This window comes from Anolis carolinensis, chromosome 3 (assembly GCF_035594765.1).
Source record: "Anolis carolinensis isolate JA03-04 chromosome 3, rAnoCar3.1.pri, whole genome shotgun sequence".
NCBI lineage: Eukaryota > Metazoa > Chordata > Lepidosauria > Squamata > Dactyloidae > Anolis > Anolis carolinensis.
In genome coordinates this window covers 263421800-263443653 of record NC_085843.1, presented here as the reverse complement: position 1 = coordinate 263443653, position 21854 = coordinate 263421800, and the positions used below count along the sequence as shown (strand labels likewise).

Below are 21854 nucleotides of genomic sequence, written 5' to 3'. Positions count from 1 at the left end.
AATTTCATCAGTTAACTGGAAGACAAACAATCAAAACTCTCAGGCGACTGGGGAAAAAATCAAAGAAATAATACTGCATTCACAAAGCCAATTTTATAATATGTTACATTAAGTTACGTTTGTCTTTGTTTCTCTTAACTTGCTTTTAATTACTGCATTTTATTAATAGCAATATCAAGGTAATGGTATGGTATGGTATTAGGTAGGCCTATTTTTAATAGTAACTCTCAAGCAACCACAAAATTTCTGGCATCTACCAATCCCCATGGGTGCTGGTTAACTGAGATTATTTTTACATGCAGGCTATAAAAATAGCAATTAGGGTGGTTTAAAAAGGCACCTTATTCCATCACCTACAATTGTACCCTCTACTGCCCTTCACCAATCTCTCATTCTGAATGTTAATCCTACAATATTGATCAAGATAGGGTGTTTTGAAAGAAAAAAATCTGAATGCATAATACTGATTTTTGTAGAAGCAGAGGGTAGTATAAAAGATCTGCAAATCATGTATTTTTGAAGAGATAGATAGCTCCTAAAGTTTTATACCTCATGATAAGCAATACCAAAAGGTTATTTTTTAAAAGCCAATTGATGTTGGTATTGGAAGAATGACGACCTCATGAGGTCTTTTAGAGCATAGTTATATAGCTTACATGCACACCACATGCACCCCTCAAACTAGCAAGAAGCCATTTAAAAAACTTTAATTTTGACAGCAGTCATTCTAATACTAGTCCAATACATTCAGGTATACACTAGGTTTTTCATTGTTAAATCGTATGCAATTCAATGTTCAAATTAAAATAAATCTTCTCACAAAACAGAAACCGAGTAAGTACATAGAATTCTTCTATATTGTGTGGATAAGAATGGTTCAACATTTTCCACGTACTGCATTAATTCTATCCAAACCCAATAAAGAATATGGTAATAATTCATAAGTTATTAGGTGGCAGATCTTCCACAAAAGGAAACATACCTTATCAATGATCTTCTGAAAGTGAACTTCTATAGTGCAGCTCTGAATATCACTATGTTCATCAGAGTTATGTATCAGTACTGAAAGCTTTTTGGATCTTATTTTTTGTGCTCGATAACCAAAAACAAAGAGCATGGAATCAATCACGTTAGACTTTCCACTGCCATTTGGTCCAATAATGCATGAAAAACGCTACATAACAGAAAAAAGAAAGCACTCCAGTTTAATAGCTACCAATAATTATGCTTCAATGCTTTGTAGACAGTTTAAAATACTGTTACACCTAGTGCAGGAAATTGTGAACTACTGGAAAGCTTAGTTTTTACAGCCAAGGATAAAAAGTACAAGCTAGTCAAAGACACCACCTATTAGCTCAAATTTCTAAAGTTTTATCCTGTAAACACTGAAAAATGAGCTGAACCCAGTAAGCAGAATGTTATATAGAAGCCTCTTCAAGATTACTATTACCATTAGAATTAAAAAGTTTCAAACGAAGTGAACTTGAACTTTCTACTTTAATTACTGATCATTATTCAAAGGTAACAGGAAACAAAATGTTTATTTACTTGTTGCTAACTCCACAGAAATCAATGTCTTAAAAAGAAGTACAGACAATAGTAACTGAAAGTCTTTCATTTCTTCCCCTACCCCCCCAGGTTAGTTGGCATTATGTAGTTACTCTTAACTGTAAGCAGCATAGTAAAAAGGGGCTTTCCTCTGCTTAGAAATATAAAAGGATACCTTATGAAACGGTCCTAGAATTTGCTCCCCAGCATAAGATTTGAAGTTCTGATTTACAATGTGAGTTATCATGAGACGAGGAGCTCCAGCTTCATTGGTCATTGCTGGAGGTGGGGGAGGAGGGATGCTACTCAAAATCTCTTCCAAACTTCGATTGTCAACTACTTCGTCTGAGACTGCTAGAGACAGCCAAAAAGAAGCAGACACACACACACTTATTGGCTACTTAAATGTATAAGTACCTTATCAGTGGAGAAAAAACAATAGAAGCTAGGACTCTTCCCTTTAAGATCCTCTACTATAGGAGTATCAGCACATTTCTACCCACACACTTACTAAGGGAATCAGATATAGAATATGCCTCATATGGTTTTATTAAACTATTAGAGCTCTATTGGCAAATTAAGCAAACATTTCACCAATATGCTGCTACAAAAGATACTATTACATTTTCTTCATATAAATCCAAGAAAATAATCAAATATTGCTATAGTTTTGCATTTCCAGGCATAGCCAGAGCTTACATATAGTCTTAAGGAGGTGGTATGGGGACTGCTGCACAATGCCCTGCGAACTGCAATGACAGCAGTAGAACTATTCCTCAAAGACAGGAAGTCTGTCACACACACAAAACTGGGCACTTAGATTTCAACAAGACGCAGTCTGTTTTTTAACTCCTTGAGGCAATATTTTCTTTGAATAATTGTAGGCTACCACTTTTCAATGACTTGATGAGGACAGATTATATCATCTATTGCTTCCTTTTAATGCAAACATTTTTCAGCAAAACACGCAAAACTTAAACATGTTTAATATATAACTCGTAATTGGCTAAGAACAAGTGACAAGTAGCTACTTTCACACATCTTAAAATTGTATCTGTTTAAACTATAGACCCACATTTCTAGCATAATGTGATGATCAAAAACTGTAGAGTGAATATCAGAAATAAGCATTGGTAGTTAGGGATATCAAATATTGCCTCTAACATCATTATGAGAAAACACTGAGAACTAGTGTACAAACCATCAAGTATCACAAATATCTGAGCACTCCTAACAAACAAAATATATGTAGGGCCAGGTTTATACAACAAATATATCCGTTTGGTAAGAGACCAACCTTGCTGAGGTAGTCCATTCACATGTCTATTGGCTTCAGGTTCCCTGTCATTAGAGGATTCCTCCAATGGTTCACTGCTTTTATGTTGGACTGCTGTAGATACTTTATTTCTTTTGCTTGGCATGATTTCTGTTGGCTGTTCAAATTCCAAACAATCAATGTATAGAAGAATTGTATCTTTTTTGCTAATACAAACAATGCAATCCAAACACCTATGCTTAAAGTTGTATCTTTAGCATTTACTATCAATCTAAGATTCAAGTCATTTGTGTAAATGACAGGCATAGGTTTTCACACTTCTTTTATTACACAAACTCCATACTAGGATACATTCCAACTCATAATTTACAGTTGTCATAGAGTCAACATATGAAAAAAATAAACTGGAAGTAAAACAAAAATACAGTCATTTTCTGTATCCACGGACTCAACCATCCACAGTTTGAAAGTATTTTTAAAAAACGTTCATTTTGCAAAGTTATATAAGGGATGCCATTTTATCACAGCAATTAATATAGTGGGGGCTTGAGCATCCACACTCACGGCAATCCTAGGACCAAACCCCATTGGATATCGAGGACCTGCTCTAACACTAATCAGAATGGTAAAAGTACATTAAGACTCTGCGGTACACAAATATAACTTCTTACATTTCACATGCATTTTTGAAAAATATGGCAATATGATTACAGTATTGAATTAGTCCAGTGCTGCTCAGTCGTTTAAAAAAAAAAAATCTCAAACTGCCTATGAATGTGTTAATCCAGTGACAACTGGATTGAAAGAGCAGCGCCTTTTTGTGAAACCTGATCAGAAAGTTTAATATGAAACATCATACTCTGTGATATTTAAAACTAAGGGGGAGTAAAAAGACAAGGGATGTCTAATAGCTGTAATTAAAAAAAAAAAGATAAAAAACCAAACATCAAGTAAAAAAAGATCTCATTCTGTAGTTCTGGATGAGTGTCGACCCCATTTGGGAGTGGCAGCGACTACTAGCATGTCGTTTAAGATAACGGTGCACTTAGGGGAAAGTATTGTAACTGTTCTATTTTGCTGACATTCATAGCTTCGTATACTCCGAAAGAATTTGACTGAAGGAACCAAGGTTTGCTTTTGAGGGCTCTCAAAGGAAGCAGGCTCTTAAAAGGGCGTCGTTTTATGCCACAAGAATTGTGAAAAGTTAGGCATCCTCATAAACTAGTCAAGACTTTTACCCTCCATAAATCCATCATCTCCCCACTCTCTCCCACCCCAACCCCGTTTGTAGCTTTATTGAAAGGGGTTCGAATTTTTGCCAAAAGCACTTACTGTAGACCAGGCACAGGCAAACTTTGGCCCTCCAGGTGTTTTCTTCTGCAACTCCCACAATTCCTAACAGCTGTTAGGAATTGTGGGAGGTGTAGTCCAAAACACCTGGAGGGCTGAAGTTTTCCCATGCTTGGTTTTTTTTTAATTGCATCAGAAACAACTTGAGAACATACTGTGTATCCACTTAGTCAAAAACATTTACAACTTCTGAATTCAGTGAAGGTTTGTGTCAGTATACAGTTAAAGCTGGTGGTGATCAACTACAAAAACTAAAGTTGTTTGGGTACAGGATACTTTAGAGATTGACCCCCCCTGCCCTCCTCCAAAAGAGAACTGCCCATTTGCTAAGATTTAAAAAAGAAAGAGCTTTTTCTATCCTACTTATGATTGACAGGTTTTTATTTTATTGTGTCAGAAGTGACTTGAGAACATAGTGCAAGTTGCTTCTTGTGAGATAATTGGCTGTTTACAGAGATGTTGCCTGGTCAGCAACCCAAACTTTAGGTCAGCAGTCCAGCTGACACAAGGGTTTAGCCCATTGCACCACCACGGCTCTTAGCTACTTAGTGTATACCAAGTATGGGGCAAACTTTGGCCCTCCAGTTGGACTACAACTCCCACAATTCCTAACAGGCTACTGGACTCCCAGGAATTGTGGGAGTTGCAGTCCAAAACACCTGGTGAGCCAAAGTTTGCCCATACTTGGTATAGACCAGGCATGGGCAAACTTCGCCCTTCCAGGTGTTTCGAACTTCAACTCCCACCAAGTCCTACCAGCTGGTAAACTGGCTGAGCTGTCTGGGACTTGAAGTCCAAACCAACTGGAGAGCCGAAGTTTGCCTATGACTGATAGATCCACACAACGCAGCTTAGTTCGAATTGTATTATTTGGCAGTGCAGATCCTTCCTTGGAGGCGCCTTTTCCGTCGCCTTTCCATTACCATCAGTTGAAACGATTTTTTCCCCTTTCTCTGCTGAACAAGTCTCATTAATTTTCATAGGAGCCCCCGGTGGAGTAATGGGTTAAACCCTTGTGCCGGCAAGACTACTGACTTGAAGGTTGGGTTGCTGACCTGAAAGTTGCCGGTTCGAATCCAATCCGAGGAGAGCGCGGGTGAGCTCCCCCTTTCAGCTCCAACTCCCCATGCGGGGACATGAGAGAAGTCACCCACAAGGACGGTAAAAACATCAAAACACCCGGACGTTCCCTGGGCAACGTCCTTGCAGACGGCCAATTCTTTCACTACAGATAATAATAATAAAACTTCATTTCTATTCCGCCCTTCTCCCTGAAGGAACTCAGTTTCTTAAGTCGCTTTTACACGGAAAAAAATTAATTTCCATAAAAATAATAAAATATTTTTAAAAATTAAATAAAAATGATTAGCGTAGACACCTTTCCTGTGACAGCCTTAAAAAAAGCGTAAGGATCCCAAATTCTATAAATAGATAGAAGCAGGAATCCAATGCAAATTGTGGCGGGGAAAAAGGGAAATTAAAGAATGCCGCCTTTTTCTTCTTTTAAATTCTGAGAAAACAACACCTTATCTACTCTAATAATAATAATATATATTATAATTATTGGTAGTAATTATAATCATAATAATCATCTTCCTATTTTTCCCTTCAACCACACAGAGAAGTAACAGGCGATGAGTCCATTGACTGAGAAAGTTTCTCCCCTCTGGTGGAAGAAATTCCTCAAATATCTCCTCAAGATAAAGCAAATAATCATCATCATAATAGTATGCACAATATTAATAATAGTGATTTTTTTAAAAAGCGTGGGGCTTTTTTTCCCCCCGCTCCAAAGCCCGCTTACCGTTTTCCTTCTCCCCTCAGAGAGGCAGCCACTGCTTCCTGCCTGCAGCCTTGGCGGCTTCTACACTCGAAAATGGCGCCCAAACGGCAAACTCGTACAGAAATTCGTTAGAAATGCGCAAAGCATGCTGGGGGAAAAAGAAAAGGGGCGGGGCTTCCCCAGGTTTGAAAGGAGGCGAAAGAAGAAGGAAGGGAGATGAAGCGCCGCCATCTTGTTTCCCCGTTCGCGAAAGTTAGAAAGGGAGGGATTCCAGCCGCTTCTGAGGCCAAGGCGGGGATTGGGTTGCTTTCAATTAGAGCAGGTATTATTATTTTAATTACTTATTTAAAATACATTAAATAAATTTAAAATGTATGGGTTGTTTTGGTCGATATAAAGAAAAAAAAATTGACAGGTCGGCGCCCTGACGTCACGACGGGTGTGGGAGGGGGGCTGGGAAGGAGCAAAGCGAGTCGAAAGAGGAAATCTCGCGAGAAGTCGCTATAGAGACCGAGCGGCGTCGGCAACACAGGCTCGCGGATGCATTTGCGGAGGGCTTTGGGCGCGAGCTGAAGTGGCAGCAATAGGGCTTTTCCCCGCTTGGCTTCTTCCTGCTCTGCGGTTCCTACAGGTAAGTGAGAGGACTTTGGGGGTCTTCAGGGCTGAGGCCAGGCATAGGCCAACTTAGGCCCTCCAGGTGTTTTGTACTACAACTCCCACAACTCCTAACCTACCGGCTGTTAGGAATTGTGGGAGTTGCAGTCCAAAACACCTGGAGGGCCCAAGTTGGCCCATGCCTGGCTTAGGCAGATAGAACTAAAGTAGGGAAATGTTGGGTTACTGTGAGTTTTTCAAGCTGTATGGCTATGTTCCAGAAGTATTCTCTCCTGACGTTTCGTCGGCATCTATGACAAGCATCCTCAGAGGTTGGAAACTAGTCAAGTTGAATTTATATATTTGTGGAATGTCCAGGGCGAGAGAAAGAACTCTTCTCTGCCCAAGGCAGGTGTTAATATTTCAATTGGCCACTTTGATCCAATTGGCAGATTACTGCATGGAGGTATCCTTTGTTGGGAGGTGTTAGCTGACCCTGATTGTTTCCTGCCTGGAATTCCTCTGTTTTCTGAGTGTTGTTCTTTATTTACTGTCCTGGTTTTAGAGTTTTTAAATACTGGTAGCCAGATTTTGTTCATTTTCATAGTTTCCTCCTTTCTGTTGAAATTGTCCACATGCTTGTTGATTTTAGTGGCTTCTTTGTATAGTCTGATATGGTGGTTGTTAGAGTGGTCCAGCATTTCTGTGCTCTCAAATAATATGTTGTGTCCAAGTTGGTTAATCAAGTGCTCTGCTATTGCTGACTTCTCTGGTTGGATTAGTCTGCAGTGCCTTTTATGTTCCTTGATTCCTGCATTTGTTGGTCCCTATGTAGATTTGTCCACAAGCATGTGCACAATTAAAAGAGAAAGGAGAAAATCATGAAAATGAACAAAAATCTGGCTACCAGTATTTAAAAAATCTAAAATCAGACAGTAAACAAAGATCAACAATCAGAAAACAGAGGAATTCCAGACATGAATCAATCAGGACCAGCTAACACCTCCCAACAAAGGATTCCCCCAGGCAGTAAGCAGCCAGACCTTGAAGCTAAAAGGCTATTCAATACTAATCAAGATGGCTAATTGAAACATTCACACCTGCCTCAAACAGACAAGAGTTCTTTCTTCCACCTTGAACATTCCACAGATATATAAACAACACTTGACTAGTTTCCAATAGACCTCACAACCTTTGAGGATGCCTGCTACAGATGTAGGTAAAATGTCAGGAAAGAATGCTACTGGAACATGGCCATATAGCCCAGAGCACTTATATCAACCCAGCCGGCAGGCTGTTAGGAATTATGGGAGTTGAAGTCCAAACCACCTGGAGGGCCCAAGTTGGCCTATGCCTGCTCTAGAGCAGCAGAAAATGAGGCTTTTGCCTCTTTTCCTCAGACCAAAGCACTTCTGGCTGTTTAACTTCCCTAGGAACACTCTGTGAAATTCATAGTCATCATAATTTGACAGGTAACATGGAAGATATATACATACATGGTGGTACATTACTATTTTTTGGATTAGGATCTTGTTATTTTGTGTTCCTAGGTGTGATAGGAGAGTACCTCCTCTGTGACCAGTTGACAGTTTTGACAGACAATAGTTGTACGATAGGGCTCTTTAAGGCAAGGTGTTCTATTTCCTGTTGCATTATCCAGTCAGACTGTCTGTCTCAACAGCTATCATAGTGCTTGATGGAAAAGTCGTGAGAGGGTGCATTATATCTCATTGGCATTGTCATAGAATAGAATCTCAGAGTTGGAAGAGAATCCCAAGGGCCATCCAGTCCAAGCTTCTGCTGTTCAGTAACACACAATCAAAGCCGTCCCAACAGATGGCAATCCATCCTCTGCTTAAAACCCCCAGAGAAGGAGACCTCCACCATACTCCCAGGCAGCAGCATATTCCACTGCCTTACCATCAATGTTTAGGTGGAATCTCTTTTCCTGCAATTTTAATCCAGTCATTTCAAAAGTTGTAGGTTTGAGTCCTGCCAGAGCCACATTTTTCACCCATGAGTGGACTCCCAGTTCCTCTCAGTTTACCCTTTCAGCTGAGTGCCATCACTCTGTCCTTCTTTCCTAAGGGAATGGCAATGGGAAAGGTCTAGAGCACAAGCCCTAAGAGGAAAAACATAGGGAGCCAAGTGAAGAAGAGTTTTAAGAGGTGACATGATAGCTGTGTTTAAATATTTGAAAGAATGTCACGTTGAGCAGGGGACAAGCTTGTTTTCTGCTAATGCTGGGCAGGACATGGAGCAATGGTTTCAAAATGCAGGAAAAGAGAATCCACCTAAACATTACAAAGAATTACCTGATGGTAAGAGCTGTTCAGCAGTGGAATATGCTGTTTTGCATCGTGTTGGACCCTCCTTCTCTTGTGGTTTTTAAGCAGAGGCCGGATGGACATCTGTTGGAAATGTTTTAGTTGTATATTTCTTCGTGTCAGAATGGGATTGGACTGGATGGCCCTTGGAGACCCTTCCAGCTTTATGAGAGATAGCAAAGAGGTGAGACATAGGAAGGTAAGGCAGGCTAGATGGAAAATGATTGGTGCTCCCTTTCCAGAGCAAAGTAGTCTAATAGAAAAATTGCTGAGCTTAGCATGTATACATCCATTTCTTTTCTGCTGCCTTCCCTAGTTGGATAGGTTGTTCAAACAGCTATCCTACAAAAACTGCTCACCTGTACTGTGGCCACATCATCTGCCATCTTAAACATTTGGAGCTTAAAAGTCCTACCAGTGCTTATTGGATCATTTGGTGTTTTGGGGACTTAACGTTAAAATAGGTCTGTGTTGATGAGAAAGCAACCGTTTATCTCTAAACTGTGCTCCTGCTTTCTTGTTCATTTGCTTTTAAGCTAATAACTTTCTCTAAAGACTCAGAGCAAGTTTCAAATAATAGAAAATGAAAAAGTTGGGGGGAAATGAACTTGGGTTGTGGTCTGTGTTGTTGGAGTTTTGTGGGGTTTGAAATGAAATTCCATAATACAATAAAGCAGAAAAGGTTCAGTGCTGCCTTCCCTGCAGCATCTTTTTATTTATAGATGTTATTTCTTTGATAAGATGAAAAATCCTTACAGCCCTTCGCACTCACATGTGTTACTGGATTTAGTAGTATGCATGTATCTGAACTGTAAGAGATGCAAGCTGTACACATTTATAATAGCAGTGGGAGAACTGGATATTCTTTTCCAGAGGCTGTCATTACATTTCTTGAAGCATGGTATATTTACAATTAGAATTTCCATCTGTACATTTCTTTGGAATAAAGTAGGGAATTTGAAAACATGAAACTACAAACGGGCTTCAGGTGAACATTCATATTTTGCCACATTTACATAACCCATATTTCTTTGTTCAGAGGGAAATATAATACTTTATTATAAAATGCAGATCTAAACAGAAGGCTCTAATAAAGTTTTGACTTCACTGTACACTCACTAGTGTTTAGAAATAGAATTTCCCCTCCTCATTGTTTGCAGTTGGATAGAATACTGGATCTCTCTTCAGTATATATAAAAATCATTTGCCAAAACAGAACACCTGTCTTTTAAATTAGCCTGGGCTTGAGCCTACTTTTGCTTTTTCCTTTTTAAAAAAGATGTGCTGTCCTGTCCCAGAATGTATTGTGTGTTTATTTAAATGTGGGCGAGTTCATTCAAAAACTAAAAATGCAGCATAACATCACGATGTGGAATTTAGGAGATGCATACATACATTTAGAGTAAAAACTATATCTTCAATGAGAGAGTATTTTAAAATTAATCTTAATTTTGGTTTTTTTTCTATAGTTACGAAGAAATAAATGAGAAATATGTATTCAGTCTAGGGCAAAGCAAAGTGGTGTGCACAAAGATTATGTCTGCTTAAAGGCTTGAATTAGCCTCTAAATAGCAAATATATGGGTGGGTTGTAATTCTTTTGTTGCAGAAATCTCAAGAGGTTAGAGGACATATGCCATGAATAATGGTATATTCCCTTCTGAATAAGCATGTGTTCATTAACATCAACAGGAATTCTGGTTGTTCAAGAATTTATCTAAAGTGCATTATTTCTACGGATTCTTTAGTAAGCAACATTTGCACTGCTATTTCAATTGTAATGGTTGTTGGCATTTTTCAGGTCTGAATCCATGTACTGTTTTGTTTCATGGTTCTGGATAGACCATCTACACTAATACTCCTGTACAGGAAGCTGCTATATTTCCTTTCCAAGAATACATGGTTGACAGGCACAAGCAATAGGGTCTTTTCATTAATTGGTCCCAGGCCATGGAACTTCCTCCCACTGAGGCTTTATGGACTCAAACCTGCCAATGCTCAAATGGGTTTTAAAATTTTACATATTTCAGGTCCCCTTTTCTGGATATTGTATCTGCATATTCATAGAATTTATGAAATATTCAGAGACAGATATGTTAGTTTGTTTCAGCATACAAAGATGTAAAAAAAAATCCTGTAGTACTTTTGAATCCATGAAGGCTTGCACTAAAGATTTGTTTTCAGTTTCAAAGGTTCTAGAGCAGGCATGGGCAAACTTCGGCCATCTGGGTATTTTGGACTTCAACTCCCACAATTCCCAACAGGCTTTTAAGAATTTTGGGAGTTGAAGTCCAAACCACCTGGAGGGTCAAAGTTTGTCCATGCCTGTTCTAAAGGGGGGGAAAAGTTACTGATAACGTTTCTTCCTTGTAAATTGTATAATCTGAAAAACTATTTGTTTAAATTATTTTTGTATTACTGTCTCATTTTATTGCAATTTGGTTTTATTTCATTATGTTTTACTCACATGAGCCATCTTACAAAGACTAGTTCCAAAAAGGTATACAGTCAACAGCTGTATAAGCAATGCATATAAAATAGAATCATAGAATCATAGTCTAGTAGAGTTGGAAGAGGCCTCATGGGCCATCTAGTCCAACCCCCCGCTAAGAAGCAGGAAATTCAAAGCACCCCCGACATATGGCTATCCAGCCTCTGCTTAAAAGCCTCCAAAGAAATGTTAGTAGCTACTACCCTGTTTCCCCTAAAATAAGACATCCCCAGAAAATAAGACCTAGCGCATCTTTGGGAGCAAAAATTAATATAAGACACTGTCTTATTTTCGGGTAAACATGGTATTACACCTGATGCAATATGATTTTCTACAACTGAATCGAATAACAGAAACTAAAGAAAATTGTGACTTTTAGAAAGTATCTATGAAACCAGCATAATCAGATAATTTGGGAAAGCTTGGTATACCTTCACTGCTATAAAATGCAGCATAACAAATGAAATCTTTGTTATCTAGAGAGTGTAGAAGTGTATCTTCTAAATGATTAGATATTGAGAACATGCCACCAGTATAATAATAATAATAAAACTTTATTTATACCCCGCCACCATCTCCCCAATGGGGACTCGGGGCGGCTTACATGGGGCCATGCCCGGGAAAAATACAATATAACAAAATATAAAAACAACATATCATAATACAATTACAGCAATACAATAAAGGATCATATACAGTACAACACAAAATCCAAAAAGCAATATAACATGGCAGGCCGCACGAATACTCAGTATAGTAATGGCTACATTGTTTACTAGCTGCAGTTTCTCAACCAGTGGGTCCCCAGATGTTTTGGCCCTCAACTCCCAGAAATCTTAACAGCTGGTAAACTGCCTGGCATTTCTGGGAGTTGTAGGCCAAAACCCCTGGGGACCCACAGGTTGAAAACTACTGTTCCAGACCATCTTGAAAAAGGTAGCCTCATGGACAGTGTGGTACACTACTCAAACATGCATATAAATAGTATATCAGCAACTAATGTGTGTAACAAACTCAGTAAATGTACCACAGTTGGAATGATTGTTGAGTCGATAAAGAACGATCATGAGCACCATTCTTGTTTTCATAGAGTTAAGTCCAGGAGGACCCCACACTATGAATGTGATCTTTATACGTAGTTTGATTCCACGGGAAACCAATTCTCGGCCTCCATGCCATCAGTGATCAATTTCAGACCCTACATATATTGCAGCTCCCATCAGCCCTCTCCAGCAGAACCAACATTGATGGATTACGGAGTCTAGCAACATCCAAAGGGGACAAAAGTTCCTGCTTGATCATATAATTGTTATCTATCTCTAGACAGCTATTCAGAAGTTCATCAGCTTTGTTGGAATACATACGGTAGATAGGAAAGAAAGCTATAGATTTACTATGTGTGACATTACTACTTTGAGCCTGAAGGTGTGTTAATCAGTTAATGTGTGCTTGTTGTCGTTAGAACTAAATGTTAATACTGGCTGCTAACCTTTTTTTTAATATTCATAGGTGTAATCAAGAAGACCTCTTTATCAATGCATCAGCTGGATCTTTGACACCAGAAAACCAATCAAAAATGAGATTAAAGATTTCTCTGTTAAAGGAACCAAAGCATATCCTTTGTTCGTCTCAGACACAATGTTGTAAGCAAAGGTGACTGTATCACCCAGTGCTTGTTAGAGTGGAAATGTATCAAAATATGAGTTGCATCATTGTAGGAGCAGAAGGCAGCTTGAGTGATTAATTTTTCTCCCCACAACTTGAAGCCTTTGGTAATTGAATTTACAGGTATTAGAAACCATAACATCTCAACTTAAAACATATCTATTTACTTTATATCCTGCCTTTCTCGCAATATGTGACCTGAGGTGACTCACAGATTACGACAAAATAATACCCTAAAATCATTTTAAATAAATCTAATGAAAAGGAATTTCCAACAAGTAAGGTTTCCATGATCACATATAAAGCAAGGCCTCTTAGTTGACCAGGTGGGTCTCTTTGGGTTTACCCTTTTGGATAAAAAAGGCCACGTGTGGACTTAAGTGTCCTGTGTACTGCTCCCTGCAGGAGTTACTGTCCTCACGCTATGTACTCTGGAGTAATCCTGTTGATTTTTGGTACAGGTTGGTTTGAATGTAAATTTATTATTTCTTGCACCATAAGAGAAACTCTTGAGGTGTTGGTAATTATTGTAAAAGCAAAACAGATAGCTATTTTATCAAATTCACACAATGTACAGATTCCCCCTTTACAACCTGGTCTTGCGTTCTGACTTTTTCTGTTAACCTACATTCTCATGACTTGAGACACTTATATTCATCATTATTAAATGAAAGAAATTTAGAATTTGAAGGACCATAAAGAAAGCATTTGGGCAATACATGATTTGAAAAAGTTGCATTTGTCTTGAAGAATTCCTTGTGTATTCCCTGCATGCCTTGTTCTTAAAAAAAACTGGATTTTTTTATTTAAAAAGTTGGTTGCCAGAATTAGGTGAGGGGTTTCCTTGGCCCACTACTGATAGAAAATATATAATTTCTGTTTACCCATTTTAATGTAATTGTTTCATAATTTCATAATCTGTTTGTTATGTTCTGTTATACATAGTCAGGTTTTATGTCTGACTTAGCTCATTAGATCTATTTAGTCTACCCATCATAACCAGAATTTTTTTTGCTTGTTTAATTTACCTGTTTTAACCCTTGCACACCATGCAATGTATCCTACATCAATTAAGGCCAATTGTAAATACAATAACATTCCACAAAGACAGAAAAATGATGGAACAGCCAAGTTCATAGGGAGATATAAGACAGGAAATTAACTACATAGTAAATTGAAGGCTAGCTGGAATGAAAAAAGTTTCTGTTGTCTGGCAGAATATAAGATAAGCGGCTAACAAAGCCTTCCATTTTTAGATCAGGGTATCCTGGAAATTCAGTGAGAATTCAAATATAACATATATATGCATGTTTTGGTGCTGTATGTATATCTTTTTATGATGAAAAATTAACTATATTTTGCACTTCTAGAATGTTTCAAGACTAATTGCACTTTACAAATGTTGTTCAGAAAGGTTATTTACAGCATGAGTTCAGGTTATTTAAAGGAATGTATTCTCTCTTGTATTTCGAAATCCACTGCAAGGCCTTCCTTCATGTCCCACCACTCACAGGTACATCTGATGGAAACATGAAAGAGGGCTTTCTGAGGGTGTATCTACACTCTAGAACTAATGCAGTCTGACACAACTTTAACTACCATGGCTTCAGTTCTGTGGAATCATGGGAGGTATAATTTCACAAGGTCTTTAGACTTTTCCACCATAGACTGCTGGCTCTATACCAAATTACATATCCTAAGATTCCATAGCATTGAACAATGGAAGTTAAAGTGGTGTAGAACTGCACTATTTCTGTAGTGTAGATGCATTACAGATAGAGGCATAGAGTGGCTATCCCTAGGTTCTGTAACTCCCTTCCCAGAGAAGTTAGACTGGTACCCTCTCAGTAGACAAGTGAAAGAAACATTTCTGTTTCAACAAGCTTTTGAGGATTGGTTGTACCAGGCCCACTATACAATGTTCTGGATTTTTTTGTGTTTTTTTTGTTCCCAATTTTAGTTATTGTGTTTTAACTGGTTTTAATTTTTGATCATTCAGTTACTTCGATTTTTGTATTTTGTAAATTTAAAAAGTTCTATCTGTTGTAAGCCACCTTGAACCCACACTTGGAAAAAGACAGGATGTTAATAAATATATTGATAATAGTCAGTCCTAGAAATACTAATTCATATTTATGATAACAAGAGTGGAGTTTACCTGAGGACAGGCCCTGATTTGTTATTCTGATATTATAGTAAAGAGCAGTAAAGCAATGTTACATGTATCTCAACAAGCATTGTAGCAGGAGTCTTTCCTTCAAAGTGTCAAGCTTGTAGAACACCCATTTATTGAAAAGAGGGCAGGGAATTTCAGCTAATCCCTCCCTCCTCTTTCAACCCTCTGAAGCATTTGAGTGTGTGTCTTACTTGTGACTTCAAATCTGAGTAGAAAATTGCTTTCTCCTTTCTCCTACTTCCTCTGTAGGGAGTCATTGCTGGAACGGAGTGTCTCCTATAGATCTGAGAGGCTATTCTCTTTATGGAAGTGACTGAAGGCTCCACCCTATAACTTTCTTAAGCTTGCTTGCCCAGGCATTCAGAATCCCCCCCCCCCCCAAAAAAAAATTATAGAAAATGGTTAAACTGATTGTTTTGTTTTAGATTGTTTTTTAAATCATGTCAGAAGCGAATTGAGAACATACTGCATGTTGCTTCTGGTGTGAGAGAAAGACATTGCCCAGGGGATGCCCATATGTGTTACCACCCTTTGGAAGGCTTCTCTCATGTCCCCACATGGGAAACTGAGGCTGACAAATGGGAGCTCACTCCATCGCGTGGAATTGAACCGCTAACATTCAGGTCAGCAGTTAGCCAGCACAAGGGTTTAATCCATTGTGCCACTATGGCTCCTTTTAGATTGGTAATGGGAGAGGAGAAAAACCACCTGTAATAGATAAAATCCCTTAAAATTGTGTATCGGCATCATGAAGAAGGGTCCTATTGTTCTTTTGTAGTTTCAAACAGACCTAAAATTTACCACATTTCAGTTAACGATATCTTCCAACCACCTAACTTTAGTAGGCAGAAAACAAACATGCTAGAATGTAGTTATACAGATTCTCTTGAAGTTGCAGGTGCAGTAAACCCACAAAACCATATTCTATATTTGAAATATAAAGGTACTACAGAAAACACATTTCGTTTAATTACATGGTAGAAATATGCAATCCTATTTTCTAACATTAGATCTAACATTTTCGAACACATCAAGATTCAGGCGAAAAAAAGGTTAAACACTAACATTCACTTCTGACTAAACCTGCATTGCTAAACATTCTTTTAGCTCATCCTAACCCATCCTAACTCTTTCAGGTTATCCAACCTAATTGTTTTAGTAAAAATATCCTCATTAGAACCATTTGGAATGGACCATAGAGTTTTAAATACCCTTCAGTTTATGCCATCATAATTTACTCTTGCATTTGAATTGGACAGCATTCCAAACTAAATTGGATTTCTTTCAAATCATGGTTTCAAATAATGACTCGGAATGTCCCCTTGTTATTGTTAGTGATAGTGCAAGTCACCTATATGCTTCAAACTGCAGTTTCCTTAACTCCTGACCATTGCCTATGTTGGATTAGGATCATGGGTGCTACAATTCAAAACATTCTTCAGGATACAGTGTTGTCTTCCTTTGCCATATTGTCTCTGGGCAGGGCTTTTCAGAAAATTGATTATTCCAAATTGAAACACAGAATATGCCCAGATATTAGGATTGTAACCTGATTGGTGAACTGAGTTACTTTCTTTCTCATTTTAGTTTTTCCCCCCAACCAGAAATGTGTGCCTAAGGCTGTGTATCACATGCAAATTCAAATAATCAGGAGTCCCTCTGAATTTCAAAACACATTATTTTTTCCCTCTCGGAAGAAGTTAGAAACATTGTCCCTGTGTTGCTTCTTAATTGGCACAAAGATAAAATCTCAATTTCCTGAGTTTAGTAAGTAACAACCATCTTGGGAACCTGTTAGCAGCAGACAAATTAGCTTCTTTATACACTTTCCAAACTATTTTGTCATAGAATAATTGTTTTGTTAAGTTGGGCACAGTGTAAAACCTTTCTTATTGTAGTTTGGATAGTTGGTTTCTACAGTAGATTTCCATTCAGACCAAATTAATCATGCTATAGTTATCCATGTATACAGGCAGTCCCCAAGTTGCAAACATCCAACTTCCAAACATCTTATAATTAAGAATGTGGGAAGGGGGTGAGGCAACAGAAAGTGAGAGAAATCTACCCCTCAAAAGGGGTAGAGTTATCATGGGGAAAAGGTGTCTCCACTGAAACATTCTCACCAATCCTTGTTTCTACAACAACCCAAATTTTCAATATCTAGTGATCACAGGAACAGAAAGTAAAGTAAAATTCTCTGAACAGGGGTATTGACAGCAAAAGAAACACCACAGGGGTGTTAACCCTTCCCTATGCTATCCAAAGCAAGTGTGTGTGTGTGTGTGTATACACAGATACATGCATATATAGCGGAAATTACACTTTAAAGATGCACTTGTTCTGACTTACATACAAATTCAGTTTAAAAACAAACCTACAGAACCTATCTTGTTCATAACTTGGGGGTTGCCTGTTCATCCCATTGATTTCAGTGGGGCTAATATGTGATTTTATTTAGTCCCATGTGTTAATTTATCATTTATCATATTTTGGAAAAAAGGTAGATTTAATGATAAATTTTACAGAAGTATAAACAAGGGTATACAATCGGCCCTCCATATCCATTGATTCAACCATTCACAGCTTGAATATATATATTCAAGCCATAAATATATATCCAAAAGGCAGTTCTTGATTTTGACATTTTATATAGGGGGTGTTACTTTACTACACATTTGTATATAGTGGGACTTGAATATCCACAAATTTTGGTGTCCTTGGCTTGTGGGAGGTGTCCTGGAACCAAATCCCAATAGATACTGAGGGTCCGCTGTATAAATATTTCTCAGTCATAGAAGACAGAGATAAAGATTTAGAAATGCAGAAAACTAAAGAAGCCACACATGGAGCTTCCTTGGTCTTTCGCAAAAAAAAATTCTACTGTTGCTTTTACATAAATGAAAATGCAATATTTGTGTGTATGTTTTCACATATTTATGACTAAACTGTAATAGAATTCCTTAATTCAGTTAAAACATAAGGAATTAGTTAGCTGTGTGGGCTGGACAACAGCAGATGAACTCTATTCATGCAGCGATGACCACCAGATTATAAAATGGAACTTATTAAATGGTGAAACAACACAAGTAGTGAAGCTTCCTGATGACTTCTACCCCATAGATCTTCACTGGTTTCCCAAAAATTTAGGTGGAAAGAGGCACACCCAGGCTGAGAGTTTTGTACTCACAAGTTCTGACGGTAAGTTATCTTGAAAGTGGATGCTGCTTTCAGTATATACTTTTGTAAATAAATGGGCAGCTCTGTGATAGTATCATGCCATGCATTGAAGCATCATGAATCACTTAAGTTGTGGTTCTTTTTGAACGTATCATTTATGTTTCTTGTTTTTATACTTTTGTTATCACTAGCTCAAAGCATATGTCTTTTCAAAAAAATACTTGATTGTAACCTAGTACAGAAAGTAAAGTGGTCATTAATGGGATGCGTTTGGTATGGGGTTGTTATTTGTGTATGCTTTTTAAGGACAAAATGTTAATTTTAAGAGCAGCTATTAAAACATGAAATTGATGGGATGCTATAGGGAATTTAAATAAAAATTCTGTGGCTTGGATTCTACACATCAAAGATATCAATCAACAGGACTCAATGTGGCAAAAATGATAAATTAAGGGATCTATATTGTGTGCATACAGAGCAGCATTAAACAGCACTGCCTAAATTACAGTTTTATTCTTTGACTAATGCAATTCCTTTTGGATTAAGACATCAAATGTTGCTTCCCTTTCAGTACAAATGAGACTTGTTAACTTGTTCTACGTTGAATATGATAAATATTTTACCGTGTTATTTAATGTGTCATGCCTTACTGTGTCACATGTTTCTGAACTGGAGATTTTGATGTCATGGTTAATAGAAGAAGCATTACCTACTTCAAAATTACTTCAAATTGGAAGTCTGACATGCAATGAGTATAATATGTTCCAATTCTTAGCTACAGATGAATTTATCTCATAATCTAACCTGGTGTGGTAGATTAGTTTTTTGAGAAGAGATAAGATTCCTTGATTATACTAAGAATTTTATTTTCTACACCTTGTTTAGGAAGTTGATATTCTCATATGTAATGAAAGGACAGAACATTTGCATTAATCAGTTTTCCCTGGATTTTTAGATTGTGTTGCTGGATCATTTGTGAGATTACTAAATAAAACATTTATTCAGAAAATTGGAACTTCAAAAATAAAAGGCTTATCAATTGTTGATTTGTCATGTAGACTCATTTTGTGTCCTAGAAGAATAGCCCTTAAGGGTAAACTAGACAAAATGGCAGTAGAGTTGTATTTGCACTGAACCCTCCCCTGCCTATACATTCATCCCACTTTCTGTGACTGTTTTTCTCATGTACGTCCAATAACTAGCCCAAAAGTATTATTTTAAATGAGCGTGTCCAGACAGCTCACTTCCTCATACATGCCCATCTTCACTTCAGAAACTAAACCATACTGGATCCTGCGATTATACTCTAGTTGCAGACATAGGCTGAAGTAGACATATTTACTTTGGTTAGGTCCACACTAACAAGTCAGTTTTGAGTCCAGTTGAAATTGATTTACTTCCAAACAAACATGGGTATATGTAAAATGTGTGGGACTTACTGCAAATGATTATCATTTTTGATCCAGTACAATCAACCATTTATGTTGAAGTGCCCAATAGAAATTGAATGCTTTGGGTATAGGAAACTGGCTATAATTAACATTGTCCTGTATCAAGCAAGTACTTTTAAGCATCTGTATTATAATATAAAGAACATCCTTTACTGTAGTGAGGCGAAAGAAGAATGCAGAAGCAAGTAGACAGCTTTGGAAAAATCAAAATATGAAATGTAAAAACTTATGGAACTAAATGGAATGGTAATGAAGGAAATAAGTGCACTAGTGAAATTCTGTTCTTTTTCTCTAGGTGTGCAAGTGAGATTAAGAATTGAAACATAATCCAGCTAGATAATTTTATAGCCCTTAGCCATTCTGTGTTTGTGTAACTGGCTGCACAGCCAATTTTGAAACTGATTCAAAACTAGCTGTATAACTGCAAACAGTTTTTGACTTTTCCTCTTGCACATTTTCCCAAACTAGCTATTGCAGTACAACATTATTTATACTAGCACTCTTAGATATTAACACTCTTAGATATCAACATGAAGATTTGTGTCCACTGGAAAGTCATCATAGGGTTCTGCTTGGAGGAGCTAGAAATCCCTAGAGAACACTTCTCTGGGAACCTTAGGCTTTCGAGTGCAGTCCTGTAGTCAGTGTTCTTTGGAAGTTGATCATAGAACCATGCTTAATAACCTAGAGATTCTTAGAGGTGTTTTCTCGGTGAAAGGGGACGAGGGCACATTTTTAAAAGTTATGTTTTTAAACTTTTGCATGGGTCCTGTGCTGCTAACCTCAGCTAATGTGGACTGTAGTAGAATCTCTCTTAAATGACAGTAAACTAATTTTAATCTTTCTTATTAATACTGCAACCAGAATTCCCTTGAGTACACTGTTCTGTAAGAATACATATTATATTTTAATAGCCATGTAAAACATTGCCTCTGTTCACTGAGACTGTTGCTTAACCACATATGTAATAGAGGGACCATTATGTCTTGAAGTATATCTAACTAGACAGCTGCTATAATTCATTGATTAACGGGAGTAACACATCTCTTGAAAAACAAAGCAGTAGTGTAGAATTTTTAGATTTGCTGGGCTAATCATCTGTGATTGTCACATTTAAGACCAACCACACTAGTAGCCTGTGCACAGTATAGGATTTCATAGAAAAGCTTTTATGGTACTTGGCTCTATAATAGCTGAGTATCTCCCATGTCTCAGCTATTCTTGGAATAACAGTGTTGCAAGATGAGAAATATTATCCTTACTCATTGCTTAGATTTCTTATTCCATTATTTCATAAAGACATAGATAAGATATACATAGGCAAAAAATATAAGCAAAATGCATTAAAAACAAGAATGATCTAGTATCTTCTATTTTAGGGGAGTTACTGAACTTTTTTCTTAAGGTGGCATACAGAAAGATTAAAACAAGTGGAAGTAACAACATAACTTTCATTATTTTTAAAGTAAAAATAACAAAAATAAATGTACATATAATGAACAAATAAAATTAAACTGTTCTACTATTAATGTACCATTAATTTTTGGTGGGTTGGTGTGTATATAATCCACCAGAAACTCATTTTTCAGAAGCCTGTCAATTGTTCGAAGTAACTGAATGAAATGGTTTTTCAATTTCATTTTACATCTATGGAGTTATGAGGACATAATATTAGATTGTCTCACTTCAAAGAAGGTTTGATATCTCATGAAAGAAGCCAATATAGTATAATAGGTTGAGTGTTAGATCAGCATACTAGGATAACATCATTTGAATCTCCACTCAGCCATGAAACCCACTGGGCGAGCTAGGGCGAGTCACATTCTCTCAACCCCAGAGGAAGATAAAGACAGTATTAAACACCTTGTGAACAGAGAAAAACCTCTGATAGGGCCACCATAAATAGGAAATGAATTGAAGCCACATAATACAATTCCATTATACATGAATGATAATTCCACAAAGCTCTGTTTTAGACAATCCTTACATATTCTTGGTTCAAAGGGGACATGATATG

At 37.5% G+C, this 21854-nt stretch overlaps 2 protein-coding genes across 7 annotated transcripts in view; one reads left to right on the top strand and one right to left on the bottom strand.

The window, feature by feature from the left end:
- Window positions 1-6134, bottom strand: part of smc4 (structural maintenance of chromosomes 4) — a 51377-nt gene extending 45243 nt beyond the window's left edge. For 2 of the 3 annotated variants that reach the window (XM_062977506.1, XM_062977509.1), the window contains exons 1-4: window positions 5979-6134; window positions 2846-2981; window positions 1724-1902; window positions 983-1174 (exon numbers count right to left, since the gene is read on the bottom strand). In XM_062977506.1, coding sequence (XP_062833576.1) covers window positions 983-1174; window positions 1724-1902; window positions 2846-2969 — 495 coding nt within the window. In that variant the 5' untranslated portion in view covers window positions 2970-2981; window positions 5979-6134. The remainder of the gene's footprint in view (window positions 1-982; window positions 1175-1723; window positions 1903-2845; window positions 2982-5978) is intronic. The other variant, XM_062977508.1, reaches the window with a different exon arrangement.
- Window positions 6135-6143: 9 nt separating this feature from the next.
- Window positions 6144-21854, top strand: part of ift80 (intraflagellar transport 80) — a 97793-nt gene continuing 82082 nt past the window's right edge. Inside the window, exons 1-3 of one of the 4 annotated variants that reach the window (XM_062977511.1) lie at window positions 6144-6279; window positions 12878-12984; window positions 18189-18407. In XM_062977511.1, coding sequence (XP_062833581.1) covers window positions 12945-12984; window positions 18189-18407 — 259 coding nt within the window. In that variant the 5' untranslated portion in view covers window positions 6144-6279; window positions 12878-12944. Of the gene's footprint in view, window positions 6280-6299; window positions 6589-12877; window positions 12985-18188; window positions 18408-21854 lie in introns of those variants that run through there. The other 3 variants (XR_010005028.1, XM_062977512.1, XM_062977510.1) reach the window with 3 other exon arrangements.